The 14262-nt window shown below is 58.7% G+C and overlaps 1 protein-coding gene across 1 annotated transcript; it reads right to left on the bottom strand.

Annotated features, from left to right (window-relative positions):
• Positions 1-3791: 3791 nt before the first annotated feature.
• On the bottom strand, positions 3792-13791 carry UAP1 (UDP-N-acetylglucosamine pyrophosphorylase 1). Its single transcript, XM_067300662.1, has 10 exons — positions 13479-13791; positions 13176-13380; positions 12152-12327; positions 11536-11708; positions 9928-10121; positions 9328-9471; positions 8518-8706; positions 7917-7964; positions 5037-5103; positions 3792-4371 (listed from the first exon to the last, which is right to left on the bottom strand). Exons 1-10 carry the CDS (start codon positions 13789-13791, stop codon positions 4279-4281), a joined length of 1602 nt encoding a protein of 533 aa, XP_067156763.1. The 3' UTR covers positions 3792-4278.
• Positions 13792-14262: the final 471 nt, after the last annotated feature.

Raw genomic sequence — 14262 nt, 5'->3', positions numbered from 1 at the left:
GGAGCCAGGCGAGGAGCAAACTTCCCCGGGCTGATGCAAGATGCCTTTGAGAGCGCTTGTGCATTCTGCGGATTCCTGGGAGCCGGCCAGAAATCCCACAATCCAACATATTGCACATTTGGTTTCAATTAGGGAGCAGAGAGGGGGAGCCAGTCACCAATCTAAGCTGGTTTTTCTGCGGAGGTTATTTTCCTCGACCCGAGGGAATGTGTGCAAAGCTATAATTTACAGCAAAACCCATTCATAGCGCGAGAGAAAAAATAAAAAAATACCCGCGGCCAGTGAGGGCGCTTAAAGCAATAGGCAGCGTTTTTCTTTCTGGCGCTTGCCCCTTCCGCAGCGGGACAGCACACGTGTCCGGGCCCACGCGTGCCGGCCCAGAAACCTCCCTCCCTCCCCATGCGCGGGACGCGTGCCCGGAGAGCGTGGGCGGCGGAGGGGCCCGCGGCCGTGGGCTGCCGGCCCTGGCGCCTCCCCAGAGGTCCCCACGCAGGCGGCCCCGCGCCGGGCCTCCCGCCGCCGGGATCCTCCACGCGCAAGGGTCTTCGCTCAGCAAATAAAGCGGCCGAGACTCCCGCAGGGAAAACAAACCTGCCACCCGGAGGTTGCATGGAAGAGAAAGCTCAAGCTCCCCCAACTGCACTTTGAATTTGAGTTTTTACCTCATTTCCAGGCACTAGCTTGGTCCCGTGGCCACTGACTACATAACACAGCACTGATAAGATAATAATAATTGGTTTAAATAAATTTTTGTGCAATAGTTAAAAATGCAAAATTAAAAAAACCAATCACTAGTATTTCAAACTACTCTTTCAGCTGAGTTTTAGGCCGCCACCCCGCGCGCGGACGGAGGCTCGAGGGGAGCGCGGCCGCGAGCAGCCTGCACCGGCCCCTTTGGGCTCCCTGGCGTGAGGCCGACGACACCCAGCGCGTGCCCAGCGGAGGCCGCGGCAGCAGGGGCTGGCGCTGCCCCGCACAGCAGCGGAGAAACGGGGCTGGAGGAGGCTTCAGCAGGATGCGCAGGGGGAATCGGGCCGTTTGGGTCTCCCCCCATGGAAAGCTGCATCCTCCCCACCCCCAGGGCAGCCAAATAGCTTTTTCTCAGGCTGCTCTTTGCAAGGGCAGCTGCTAGCCCCACGTCGGCTCCTTTTCTGATGTGCCAGGGACGGCTTTGGTGGATTGCAGTGCCTTATTCCCATTCCTGTGCTTGCACAAACCCTGCTCTGTACACACACATCCGGGACTGCAGGACGTCTCCTGGGGAGGCCGGGAGCGGAGCTGCCTTGCGCCCGGAGCGCCCCCAGGAAGGAGCCGGCGAAGAGCTGCTCTCCCCGAACGCAGCACCCAGAGCAGCCAGCGAGCCCAGCAGCTGCCAGAGGCTGCAGCGTTCACGGAGAGAGAAGCAGCAGAGCCAGTGAGCCAAACGCAGCCCACGAACAACCTGGAACAGCTTTCCTGTGCGTGGCCTGCAAGGAAGGCCGGGACTTCACCGGGGAAGCAAGCCCTACCGCCACCGGGAGCACATGCGTACGTGTCCCGCCGGACACCAGCAGCCCCAGCACCAGTACCGCCAGCCCACACCTCCCCGCCATCGCGGCTCGCAAACCAGGCACCGCGTCCCTGGCTGTTCCCGGGGCAGCATGGAGCAGGACCCCACGTCCCCGCACCTCCGCCGCGGGAAGCCAGAGCAGGCGCCTGTCGCGGAGCTGCAGCCTTGCTGCAAAACCCCCAAACAAACCCTCGCGCTAGCTCCCAGCTCATCTGGGCTCCAGACAAACACTGAGTCACAGGCAGAAAAGGCCACGAACCGCCCGGCAGGGCGCCAGCGACCTAACGAGGGACTTCGTGGCTGCCACCAGCCCTGGGCGGGCAGGGGGCCCGCGGGCTGCTGCAGCGGGGCGCTGCCGTTTTGGGAGCCCCACAGAGCCAGTGCTGGAGCGGGTCCGAGAGGGATGCCAGGGAGAAAGCCTTTGGGTCCTTCACCGCGGGGTCTGGGGCGAGCCCGGTGCCCCCACGCCATGCTGCACGCACCTCTCCAACGTGCACCGGTGCACTCGCACCCGGGTGCACGTGCCAGCCGGGCTCACGAACAGCAGAGCTCAGCTGTTTTAGCTCCACAGGGGAAGCTGAGGGGGGAGGAGAGGGGGACAAGCGAGGCAGAACAGCAAGCGGCTCCAGTGCTCTTGGAACCTCCAGGCTTTCCGGGAGGGCAGGCAGGACGGTGCCAGGGAGATGGCGCTGGTGCAGTGCCGGCTGCGGGGCCGTGCACCCGCTCCCAGGTGTGCTGCCCCACATGTGCATGCTCATGCGGGCACCGTAACGCAGGCACATGGACGTGTGCCCACAGGGATGCGCTCACCGGCACACACATGCCCCTACGTGCACACCAGCACAAACACCAGCCGGCTCTGCTCCGCTCCTCCCGCTACCTGGAATTAGCGCTGAAATAACTTGGCAGTGGGCACCGACATGTTGCTCTATCCCAAGACCTAATGCAAAGGTGTTGGTGTGCAAACAGACCCAAACAGCCAAGGCAAACACCACCTCCCCGCTGCCAGAGCGCCAGCTGGAGCTGCCATCTCCTCCCCGCTCGGTGGTGCAGCCCCTCACTTCTGCTCAGAGCCACGCACATCCTCTCCGAAGCAGTCCATGCTGCGTGCCGGCAGCTGCCTGCGCGGGGTGCCTGCCCTGCGCTGACGAGGAAGAGCAGGCGGTGCAGCTCTGCACACCCTCGCCTGCTCCCCACCAAGCGCAGGGAGCAGGGACACCCCAGCCCCACGGTGGCTGCGGCAGGGCTCCACAGAGCCCACGAGGATGGGGAGGCAGCGGTGCAGACCACCCGCGGGGCACTCTGCGGGCGGCTCCTCACGTCCTCGCTGGCTGGGATCCCGGCCCATCTCCCACGGGACCCCCCACTGCCAGCCTGCCTCGGCCACACGCAGCCCGACTTGCCCATGGCGAGCTGCCAGGCCGCGGCAGCCCCGGGACCCCCCGTGCAGCCCCGGCCCCCGTGCGGGGCACAGCGGGCGAGGAAGCAGGATCGGGGCCCCCGCAGCTCTGGATGCCAAGTCCAGGCCCCAGCCCACCCCAGAGTGACGTGCCCCAGGGGGTTGCGCCCGGCCAGCAGCACTGGGCTGCGGCCAACCTGCCGGCAGCGGTGCCGGGCCAAAGTCTCCATGTGCCCATGCAGGCCCCCTCTCCAGAGGGCTCACCTGGCAGCGCAGAGGTGCTGCTGTGTGGTTTCCCACCTGGCGAGGCAGCCTCTGCCACGTGCTAGGCTGAGCCGGGGCTGCCCGACAGGAGCCTCGGCACTCCAAGGACTTGGCCACTTCCCCAGCGGGAGAGGTCTGTGCCCCATTCCCGGCCCCGAGAGGGAAAAACCTCTCCCCCAGTGGTAAAGGGCAGCTGCACCCACCTCATGGCAGGGACTGTGGCAGGACTTGGGAGCAGGCAACATGTGGCTCTGCTAGATGTCACAGTGCCTGGCTGCTTTCACTCCCAGGTCGCTGATCGAGCTGGACTCCTGCCGGTTCCTACCTGTTCAAGGCTTGCTGCCATTTGCAGAACTTCATAAGGAAAGCACAGCCCTTGGTTTCCCCTAGAAACCTTTTAAAAGAGCGCTTGGTGCCAGAGGACCTGCTTGGGACTGCTCCCGGGAGCCATGCTCCGTGCGGCAACCTCTGCTGTGCTGGGAAAAGCCGTGCACTTAGTGCAAAGCAGTTGGATGTCTGCTCTAAGAGCAGAACTGAGCAGACCTCCGAGGAATGTCACCATCACTAAACACCACCAGATGACAGAGAGGAGGGACTCAGAGGTTTAATTGGATTCTTCGAGTTGTGCAAGGTACAAAGGATGACCAAAAGGGAGGATGTGGGCAATGACAAGGACCCTATTAAAAAAAATAGTCTTGTGTATTTGAGAAAAATAAAAATTCAAGATTAACCCTAGCCCCGTACCATAAAAATCTTCTGCATGTACAATGACTATTACTATATACACATTTAAAAATAAAAGCCCATAGCCTGAAGTGCAATTAGCAGCACCACAGCTGTGCTTCGTGGCAGGGGAACCCATAAAGTGTTTGTTTCTTAAATTAAAATATAAATAGAAGCACTCAACATGCCAAGAACCAAGTGGGTTACATCCTCCTCTGCACACCAGTTCAGAGTGAGCACGGCCAGCCCCTACCAGTTACAGCTATAAACCTTCATGTGTCCGAATTCACAGTTCGTCAGCCGAGAGGGACAGCTGGGGTTTGGCGCCTCGCTGCCACGGCTGCTACATCCCATTCTTCACCAGCTCGTGGATGCCATTCTCGTCGATAATTAAAGGTGCACGAAACTCTTGGTCTTTCACGTACTTTTCCAGGCCCTAACAGAGCAAGAAGTGGCTTGTTAGGAACCTGAACGCTGCTTGTCCATGGCCAGTGGTCATTGGCTGGACAAACACCAGGGAGCTAGCGTACAGCCTAGGCTGCCAAACGGCCTCGCTCCTGGGGTCCCCTCTCATGCAGGGCTGTCACCTGCAACGGAGAGCTCACAGCGATGCTGCCCTACAGCTACTCCTTCTCCTGTCAACTAAGCCAGCTCTTCCAAGCTGGTACAAGAGCCCAGCTACGTGCAGGGCTCTATGCTGCAGTGAAGCCTAGCAATAATATTGCCCAGCGCCGTGCCAACTGTCCCAGGCTCCCAGCCCAGTCTTTCTAAGGCAGAAAGGCAACAGCTGAAGGGCTGGCATTTCTTGGAGAGCAAACCAGCAGCTCGTGTCACCTGCTCTGTGGATCTGCTGAACCAGTCACAGACAGGCTCCAGTCTCGAGGACAGAGACCACTCCTGTGTTGGAGGCTCAGGGGACACTAGCCCAACTCTGCTGTGGGAAACTTCACAGTGAATTTGAGTTACACTTTTGCCACTAACCATCCTCCCTATCCAGGGGTCATGGGGTGTCCAAACGGGTCATTGTTGAACGCGTGCCCTGTGAGTCTCCCCCACAGGGCTGGCTAATCTGCAAATGAGCCCTGGAGAGTGAATACTTACTTCTCCTCCATAGGAGATAAGAGGAGAAATTTCACACTGGATTGGCAAGTCACTTGCATCCTTCAAACTGCAAAGGAGAAGTCATAAGCATTAGTCATTTCATGCCAGAGTAAATGGACCGGGGCCCAGAGATCTTGCAGATACCAGCACACGCTGGGTCAGCAGCTGGCTGGTGTGTGCTGGGTGCTGGCGGCTGCCAGCCCACGCAGACCCCGTCAATGCAGAGCTCCCCCAGGTTAGTCAAGCCTTGCACACTCTCCACTTAGGTGCTAGCTCAAGTTTAGATAACAGCAGCAACCGAGGGGGTGAGAGAGTTTTAGATGGAGCTTTACCATGGATCAGTGTTCCCTTCCACCTGTGAAACTAGAGCAGTATCTAGGCCCCTGTTCCGGACCACAGCCCCCCTGTATTTGAGGCTGCTTGTAAACTAATCACCCCTTCCTCCTCCTGCACCGCCTGTGACATGAGAGAGGTGTGCTCAGTGGGCCCCCAGAGCACCTTCCTGCTTCGTTGGTCACAACAGGCTTTTTTCACGAGCTTCTCATTTTAAAGCACAGGTTTAGGAAACAGGGTTAAGCATATCTGCTGGGGCTGGCTGCTTGCTCAGAAATACTCCCTGCAGTGCTGTCTGCTTCTCCCGCCTTCGCTTCTTAGGTCAACTGGCTTTCAGCTCCTTAGTTCACAAGTTCTAGTCGGATGCAAGTCTGAGCTGGTGATAAAAACCACAGATCCACGCTAAGGCTGCCTGTCACCGCCGGGCCCTGGGCCTGGCCGGCGAGCAGCTACAGCAGCACTGCTGGGAAGGGCCCGCAACACCCGTCACACTGCTATCAAGCCTTGGTAAGGCCCCCCGCACACTCCCCCCACCCAGCCGACGTGCAAGACTCGCCGATCAGGAACAGTCCCACTAAGCCCTCACAGCTCCAAGCACAGAGGAGCATACAGGCAGCCACTGTGGTACCCCAGGGCTCCCCTTTACATCTGCTCGGCATTGCAGCCGGAAAGGCACTGCAGGGAGTTGTCTGCGACAATGCTCAATTTCCTCAGGTCTAAGCTTGTCCTTGCTGCCACGCGTTAGGTCAGCTCTCTGCCAGTCTAAGCTGAGAGTAAATACAACTTAACTCACCTATTCTAATCTAGTTTTTGCACTTGTATTTTCCTTAGTCTGACTCATTTTAAGATACTCGTAAGAAAAGAGTTGCCATTAACTGCAACTTTTATCCTACATAAAAACTAGGGTGACAGCCTATTTATACATGTGAAAGCACTCAAAGTCTTAATTAAAAGTTAAGAATCTAAGTGCATGCTTCAAAAAGTAGAAGATATGACTTCTCTTCAAAGTGGCATCCAGGGGTTGGAAGATAACAAGCCTTCTTATGCTCCAACTCACTGACACTTCTCAGCTTGAAGTCCTAGAAGCCTAGCCAATGCTCCCCATGTCTGTAGAAGAATATACTGTTACTACAGAATTTTTTTTAACACTTTGTAAACTTTGGTTCCAAGCACCTAGCAAGGGGCTTTCACTGGTTTTGTGGTCTGGATCTTCAAAACTTAATACTTGAAGTCACATAAAAAAATAGCTGATGGCCTACATGTGCTATGTCAAAGCCTGCTTGACATTTACATAATGATTTTATCCAGTTTCAGGAACCAATCTGCCTGGATGGCTGGCAGACACTGGGAGACAACAGCCGTTTCCAGCTAAGGGACTGGGTGGGATTAGACCAGGCAGTGCTACTCTGGCAGTGGTGTGATGAACACAGGATTGTGATGACTACTGAATCCGGGAAGAAGGGAAACTCCAGCGTATTTCACAACAGCATCCTGCCTTCAAGGTGACTTTTGGGAGCTGTTTCCAATAAGCAACAGGCTGTCTGCCATCCTGCATGTGCTGGGCAGGAGGAGATGTCACCGCATCCCGACTCCCCCAGGGTCTGCCAAGACCGGCAGAGCACACCCACAGCCCCAGCGTGCTCTGCCATGGGAGGTCAGGGAGGGGGTGGCCAACCCCTGCACCGCTAAATAACCCGGTTGAGTCAAGCTCTAGCCAGATTACATTACACACAGAACAAAAAGTTAAGTGAGCTGCAAATCCCTTACCAGATCCTTGCAGGCATTAGTGAGCCCTGCAGGGCAGAAACACCACCTTCTACTCCAAGTCCCACAAGCTCAAAGGCCCTGGCTCCTACTGACCCTGCAGGAGGCTGTACCTAAAGCACACGTGCTACACAGCAGATCCTTACTGTGCCTAGTCACTTGGAAACACTCTGTCCAAGAGTGTAGCGTGTGGGACAGGACAGCCCTGATTCTGGAGACAGAAGCACTAATCCCAGCAGGCTCAATGCTGGGCCTCTGGTGGGTGAGAGGCTGTGGCAGGACACCTTGCAGGAGAAGCCATAACCATGACCTTGTGTGCTCCACATGGACGTGACAGCTCCCTGCCTGGTCCTCCTGATGTCCACTTCAGGCCCTGAGCTCCCCCATGTCACCACCCGATACAAGCAGAGGGAGCGCAGCTAGAGCCAGGCCAGCTAAAGCCTCTCCCACCCCAACATATCAGCACAAAACCTTTGAAGTTATTACTGAACGGTACCTCCGAGCCTCTGCAGAAAGGTGTGCAGGGAATTAGCAGATGCTACATATCACCCGCTACCGTGAGAAGCAACATCTACAGGATCCTTTAGTAAGACATGCCCCACTCCCAGCATGCACCCTGGAGCCCATCCATCCTGTTAGTGACTACCGGAGCCCAGTCACCAGCACGCTCCCGCCACAGCCTGTGCAGCAACCGCAGCCTGGTGCAGCGGTTCGTCTAGCCCATTAGTACCTAAGCACAGCCCCGCCACCATGCACTGCAGCCCAGCTACACTGTATAATTACTTGTCATTGACATCAGCTGGGATGGCATCTGACCTTCCGTTTGTGACACTACGTGGGAATAAACAAGTGTTAACAAGGATGGGAAAAAACAGAGCAGAAGAACAAGTGTGGGGTATGCTATTCTCCAGCCCTTCCCTCGCTGCTTCAGAGGCAGCGGAAAGTCTCTCGGTTGAGGGATGCCACAACCCCAGCCTGGCTGCTGCACAAGTCTGGTAGCGTGTGTGGGTTTTAGGAAGCCATGTCCTCCAAGCTTGACTGTGCAATAGACACTTGCAGGATTCGGTTCACAGGGGTTGAAACAAGAAGGAAAGCTTCTGCTGACTCAGAGACAGCACATCCTTCCAGCCACAGCACAGGCTGACACGAGACAGGACCCCCGGATAGTGGCTTTAGGCAATGCTGGAATGTCATTTTAGGAGTGTGGAAATGGGGAAGGGCTAACGTTTTATACCAGCCCAAACACAATACGCAAGGATCTCCTGCCTGGGGGAGAGCTCCTCACCAAGCTTACCCAGATCAGGAGGGCAGGATCCAAGCCAGCAGCCATAACCCATAGGAAGGCAAACAGCTGCACAGGACAGTAACAGGACCAATTGCTTACCGAGGAATGGCGGGAATGCGTGTGCCATTTTCATCCACGAAATGCCCTCCTGCATTGAGAACCCAGCGGTGATGCAGAGACATCAAGGCATGTCGGGCTGTGGTGGGATTGTCCTTCCCGTTCTGGCTGTCTGCGTTCTTCAGAGGAGAGAACTCGTCCTCACGCAGGACTTCATACACCACAAACTTCCTGGATGGGAGGGAACAAGGCAGGGGAAGTTCAGGTTCAGAAAACATGCCTGCTCCCTTTCGCTTTGGCTTCTCCGCTACTAGGCTGGTGGAGCCAGGGCCATGGACACCCTAAAACCTGTACCCACCAGTTGTCCTCACAACCACAAAGGAGCTAAGAGGACCCAGATGTCCACAGAGGAGGCTGGCACGTGGGCTGACTGAACAGGACACAGAGACCACGACATGCAAGCACAGCATCTGCTGGTTGTGCTCTCTGGAGCACAGTTCAAACAGCCCCATCACTCAACTTCTCCAGCTTCCAGGAGAGGCCATCGTAAGAGTGCAGAGGGACTGTAGGGTCAGGAGATATCAGGCTACTACCCTCTGGCCCAGGAGCTATGGCCAAAAAGCAGGGAGTGACTGAAGCTCGACTGAGCAAGAGGCACACAGCTACTGTCCCTCCTGCTGCTCATATCCCCACTCACATCAGGGCACATTATCTGCTGCTGCTGAACAGCATTCCACCCCATCCTGACCCCAGGGAGTCACCTGTGGGCACAGCCCCCCTCACCCCTGGAGAGTCTCAGAGCTCCCAAGGGAGAGCCAGCAGCCTGCTCACTGCAGAGAGTAAAGGACATACTTGGAAAACTGGAAGATGTCAAAAACGAATTTTTCCATCTTGATCCCATTGGGCTTCTCGGGTTGGATCAACTGCCCAGTAGTGATGTCCACATGTGGGATCTTCTTCTCGGCTACGTGGTGCTGCAGCTGTGGTTCGTAAGTGCTGTGAGGCCAAGAAAGAGCTGTCACTCACACAGCCAAGGAGGCGCTTCTCCAGCTTGGAGACAGCTGCTGCGTTAGAAAGGCAGCTCTGCCCCTGACACCCAGGCGTCCCAAAGACACGCGTTTCTCATCCCTGCAGCAGCCAGACTACAGATGACCCTGCATAGCTCAGTTCTGGCACAGGGAATCCAGCAATGGCTGGGGGAAATCTCATCTCGAGGAAGGGATCGTGCACAGAGACAGGGGTCAGGTCATGGGTGCAGCTGCAAGGGCAGGGGACAGACATTAGACACAGAACAGAGCACATGGACTTCATCCCAGCATGCACATCCTACAAACAGCTGGAGTTTAAGCAACAGACAGCAAGGCGCAGGCAGCCAGAGAGCAAGCTCTGCTTCAGCATCAGCGCTCCTTCTCAAGCATGCAAGCAGCCGACTGCTCCCCCGCAGGCCCATACTTGACTACGTCTTTCAGGAAGGACGTGGTGAAGTAGTGATTGGCAATGTTGCCTGCATTGAAGAGTAGCCGTCCATCCGGGCCCCGTTTCTGTGCAGTGGCCAGGGAGATCTCGCTGTACTCCACCACCTGGTACACACCGTCCACTCTGCACACCACGCCCACCGGCTCCGTGGGGTTGGTCTTCTCTACCACCTGCCCAAGGGAAGCACAATCAGCAAAAGGCCCCCAAAGCACCATGCTTCAAATGCATCCTTTTCTATCTAGCAGCTCCAGACATTTTCCTATGCAAGAAAGCAGGGCAAAGGGAGGGATACAGATGCTGGAGCCCTCCTCTCCCTTGTACTTCTAGCAACGGTCACCAGAGGTGGTGAGACACCAGGACCGGGGACAGGCATCAGGCACACCCAGAAAGCGCAGGAATGATCTAGCACCAAGCCCTCATGGGGCAGACAGAGGGCATGGATATTTTTAGCATTCAGCACACACGTGAACAGCCAGCTTGCTGCACACCATCAGCAGGTGGCTGGTGTCTCAGCAGAGCTGTCACCCACAGGGCTCCTTTTTGGTCGTCACGTGATCATACGCTAGCACCCTACAAGCAGTCTGTGGAGATCCTCCATCCTCCTCTTCCTCACACCTGACAGACTGCCACCCCCCCCCCAGCCAATTCCTGCCAGTCCAACTGAGAATCACTCTGCCATCGTAGGGCAGTGCTCAGGGAGGCTGGGCTTTCTCCTTTCTTAATTTAACAGTTTATTTTCTCCTTCTTTCACTTGGGCCAGAAGGAGGAACTACTTTCCCTTTCCCCGGCTTGCACAGGGAGAGCTTCAAGGCCAGCAAGCCCTATCACCTGTTTGTCAGAGCTCTTCCCCAGGCCAGGCTCTAAGCCAAGCCCAGCCCAGTGCAAACATAAGTGCACAGCACCTTTCACTGTTGATCTAAACCTGAAGAAAAACTTTGGGTGTGCAAGGTACACACAAGACTAAAGACTTGGTGCAGCGTCAGAAGTCAGTTGCACCCACTGTATCTTAGTCAGATGCCCAGGAGGTCACAGCCGGGGACACCTAGCAGCCTGCAGAAGAGTCCCTGGGTGCCAAGATTCCCCAGAGCTTCCCGAGAACAGCTACCCACTGTTCCTCGAGTTCAGGTGGGAACCAGGCAGGCCAAGGCTCCCCAGCAGCTCTTGGTCCTGGAGACCAGACAAGCTGTGAGCCCTGAGGCTGTGCCAGCAGCATGTGACTCTTGAAGGGCAGGAAAGGAACAGCACACAGCATCTCCGGGGCTTCAACCGGCCCAGCGCCCACAGACACGAGAGCTGGGTCTTGCCAGCAGCATCTCTGGTGGCCAGGTGCAGGCAGGTGGCATGTGGACCAAAGTCAGAACCAGATCTGAGGGGCTGGTGGGACTCCAGAAGCACTTGTTATTTAAGGAGTGAGCACCCAGTGCTCAGTCCTTCCTTTTGACTGTAGCAGATCGGCAAAGGAAGGGCCAGGGAAGCTGGGCCAAGCAGCAGGACAGATCCCCTGTGGTACAAACAGGCCACGTAGCAGCTCGGGGTGGAACCACTCCCCAAGGAATGCTGCCCGCCTGCCTCCACAAACAATACCTTGGCGCCGCAGTCCGCTCCCTTCTCCAAGCAGAACCCGATGAACGTGGGGTCAGCCACCTTCACCAGGATGTTGTCCACACAGTACACATGGACACTCTGCACGCCCCTCCGCTCCATGTCGTCCATGATGCCATGCACACCCAGGGCCCGATACAGGCCCCCGTTGCCATCTGGGGAGGGAAGAGAGCATCAGGGCCACAGCACTACCTGGCTGTCCTGCTCAGTCACCCACATTCCTCCTCCACAGAGCTGGGACACCGGGAAGCGGTTGTTCCCCACTCCTCCCTGCTGCATAAGACACCTCCCAGCCTACATCACCCAAGGGCCAAGTTATACCGTGAAAAACTGCCCTGAAGCAGGCTCAGGCATCCCAGTCCCTTTGGAGAGGACTGAGCTTGCTGACATAGCAGAAAATTAAGCTAGGAAAAAACGACTGCTTGCTGAGCTGGGCAATAAAGCTGCAGGGAGCCAATGGGGCAGGGCAGTGAGGTGTCATCTCAGCAACTGTGAACTGAGGGATCAGCTCAGCTTCCTCACATATGTTTGCCCCCAGTGCTGCACCCAAAGGCATCCTACCCCCATGCATCTCTAAGAACAGTTCTTGGTCACAGACCTGGTGCCATGGAAATCTTGCCCTTCTCTTCCAGAAGAATTTTCCCATCAAATCCCATAGCTGGTAACATCCCCTGCTGGAAGAAGATCACATTTTCTTTCTTTAAGCCAAAATACCGGTGCTTCAGGAAGAATTCCTTGGTGGACTCCATAGTCCGGCCACTTGTCATGATGTACCTGCCGCAGCACAGAAAAGCTCTGATCAGCAGGGAGGCCAGAGCAGGGTCCGACACTCCCCACCCCAAGCATGCCAAACCGCTTCAGCCCACCCCATACAGGGCACTCTCTAATGCCTTCTTCCCCTTTTCTCTCAAATCTTTCAAAGGAAAGTGACCCTCAGCAGACCCACCTCTTTGGCAGCCAAAAGAAGGGTCCCATCCCTGCCCGCAACGCCCATCTCCACCCGACCCACCCTCACGCAGCAGACGGGACACCCAGCTGCAGCAGGCAACTCCCTTCGTGACGCAGACTGCCTGAACTCCCGCTCATGTCTACAGTGGTGCCTTTGGACTGGTGCTTGCCCCCACCTCCCAGCTCCCTACCCTTCTCTGCCAGTCTCTCCAACAAGCCAGCCACAGGCAACGTGAGCTGCACTCCTGAGGATTGCTGGGGCTAGACCTGCCAACTTTGATGGGGCCTCCTAGAGTTGGACCCACTGACATCACTCTGGGTCTTGACCCACCAATGTCAACAAGGCTCATACCAAGGAGGTCACCATCAATCCCATAGGGCCTTGACCTGCCAATGCTAATACATGAGGCCTTGATCTGTCAAGGTCGACAGGGTCTGTGCCAACAGGGACCCACCAATGCAGCTTATGCCAACCCACAGGGTCTTGACCCGCCAACGCCAATAGGGCTTGTGCCAACCCACGCGGCCTTGACCCGCCAACGCCAACAGGACTTGTGCCAACCCACGCGGCCTTGACCTGCCAACGCCAAGGGGCCCGAGCCAACTCCGCCGTGGGGCCCACGCCAGCCCAGGGGCGCCGCGGGGCAGGACGGGTGGGGGCCGGGCGCCCTTACCAGGGGATGTGGCAGGGGGTGCCGTGCTGCTCCTCGGCCAGCTGCTGCAGCCGCCGCAGGCGCTGGGCCTGGAGGTGGAAGAGGGTCTTGCGGGAGGGCAGCCCCACGTCGCACATGCCCTTGGGGTAGGGGACGCCGAGGCGGGTGCCCTGCCCGCCGGCCAGCAGCAGCGCGCCCACGCGGCTCCCCGCGATCTCCGCCAGCCCTGCGCCGCGGGGGAAAGCACACGCGTGGGGCCCGCCGCGCCGGCACCGGCGCCCACACCGGCCCCGGCCCGGCCCGGCCCGGCCCGCCCGCACCTACCGTGGCGCTCCCAGCGCGGCAGCAGGCCGCGGTCGCGGGAGGCGCTGCCCAGCACGTCCCGCGGCACCGGCTCCATCCGCGCGTCCGGCCCCGCCGCCGCCGCGGCCCCGCCGCCGCCCTGGGCGCGGGCGCGGCGGAAGAAGCGGTTGAGCTCCGCCACGTCCATGCCGCGCAGCTCCGCCGCCAGCGCCCGCCGCGCCGCGCCGCCCAGCTCCGGCCAGAAGCGCAGCACGTGGCCCTGCCCGCCCGCCGCCAGCCGCCGCGCCAGACCCGGCTCCGGCTCCGGCTCCGCTCCCTGCTCCGCTCCCGCCATGCCCGCCCGCTGTGCCGCCGCGCACCCCCCCGCCGCCGCCGCTGCCGCCGCCCCCCTTTATACCCTCCCGCCGCCAATGGGAGGCGGCGGCGGCGCGGCCCGCGCCCTCACTGGCTGGGCCGGACCCCAAACGGGGGATAGCGTCACGGCGGCGGCTGCGCGGCCGCCGCCGCCCGCCCAATCCGCGCGGGGGCACGTGGCGGCCCCCCGCGGCGCGGCCAATGAGAGCGGTCGCTCCTAGGGAGGGGGTGGGAAGAGAGCCGCAGCGAGCGCTATGGCAACGCGCGCCACGTCAGCTCGGGCCCCGCTAAGGGCAGAGACGAGGGCCGGCAGGGGCCGCGGGAGCGCTGGGGCGGCCGGCCCCGCCCACCGGCCCCGCCCCTTTGCCGGTCCCGCGCAGGGGCCGGGAGCGCCGCGCGCGGGCACCGCGCACCCGCTATGGGCGCCCCGCGCGGGAGCGCGCACAGGCCC

This window comes from Apteryx mantelli, chromosome 8, assembly GCF_036417845.1.
Source record: "Apteryx mantelli isolate bAptMan1 chromosome 8, bAptMan1.hap1, whole genome shotgun sequence".
Classification (NCBI taxonomy): Eukaryota; Metazoa; Chordata; class Aves; order Apterygiformes; family Apterygidae; genus Apteryx; species Apteryx mantelli.
Note: the sequence above shows the minus strand (reverse complement) of the source record. Positions and strands in the feature narration are given on the sequence as shown.

Excerpts from the sequence above, each read along its gene's own strand:
- UAP1 (XM_067300662.1), bottom strand. The coding sequence starts at position 13,791 with ATGGCGGGAGCGGAGCAGGGAGCGGAGCCGGAGCCGGAGCCGGGTCTG. Across the intron at positions 7,965-8,517 it reads CGCATTCCCGCCATTCCTCG|TGTCACAAACGGAAGGTCAG; the intron begins GTAAGCAATTGG and ends ATTCCCACGTAG. Across the intron at positions 4,372-5,036 it reads TTATCTCCTATGGAGGAGAA|GGCCTGGAAAAGTACGTGAA; the intron begins GTAAGTATTCAC and ends TTGCTCTGTTAG.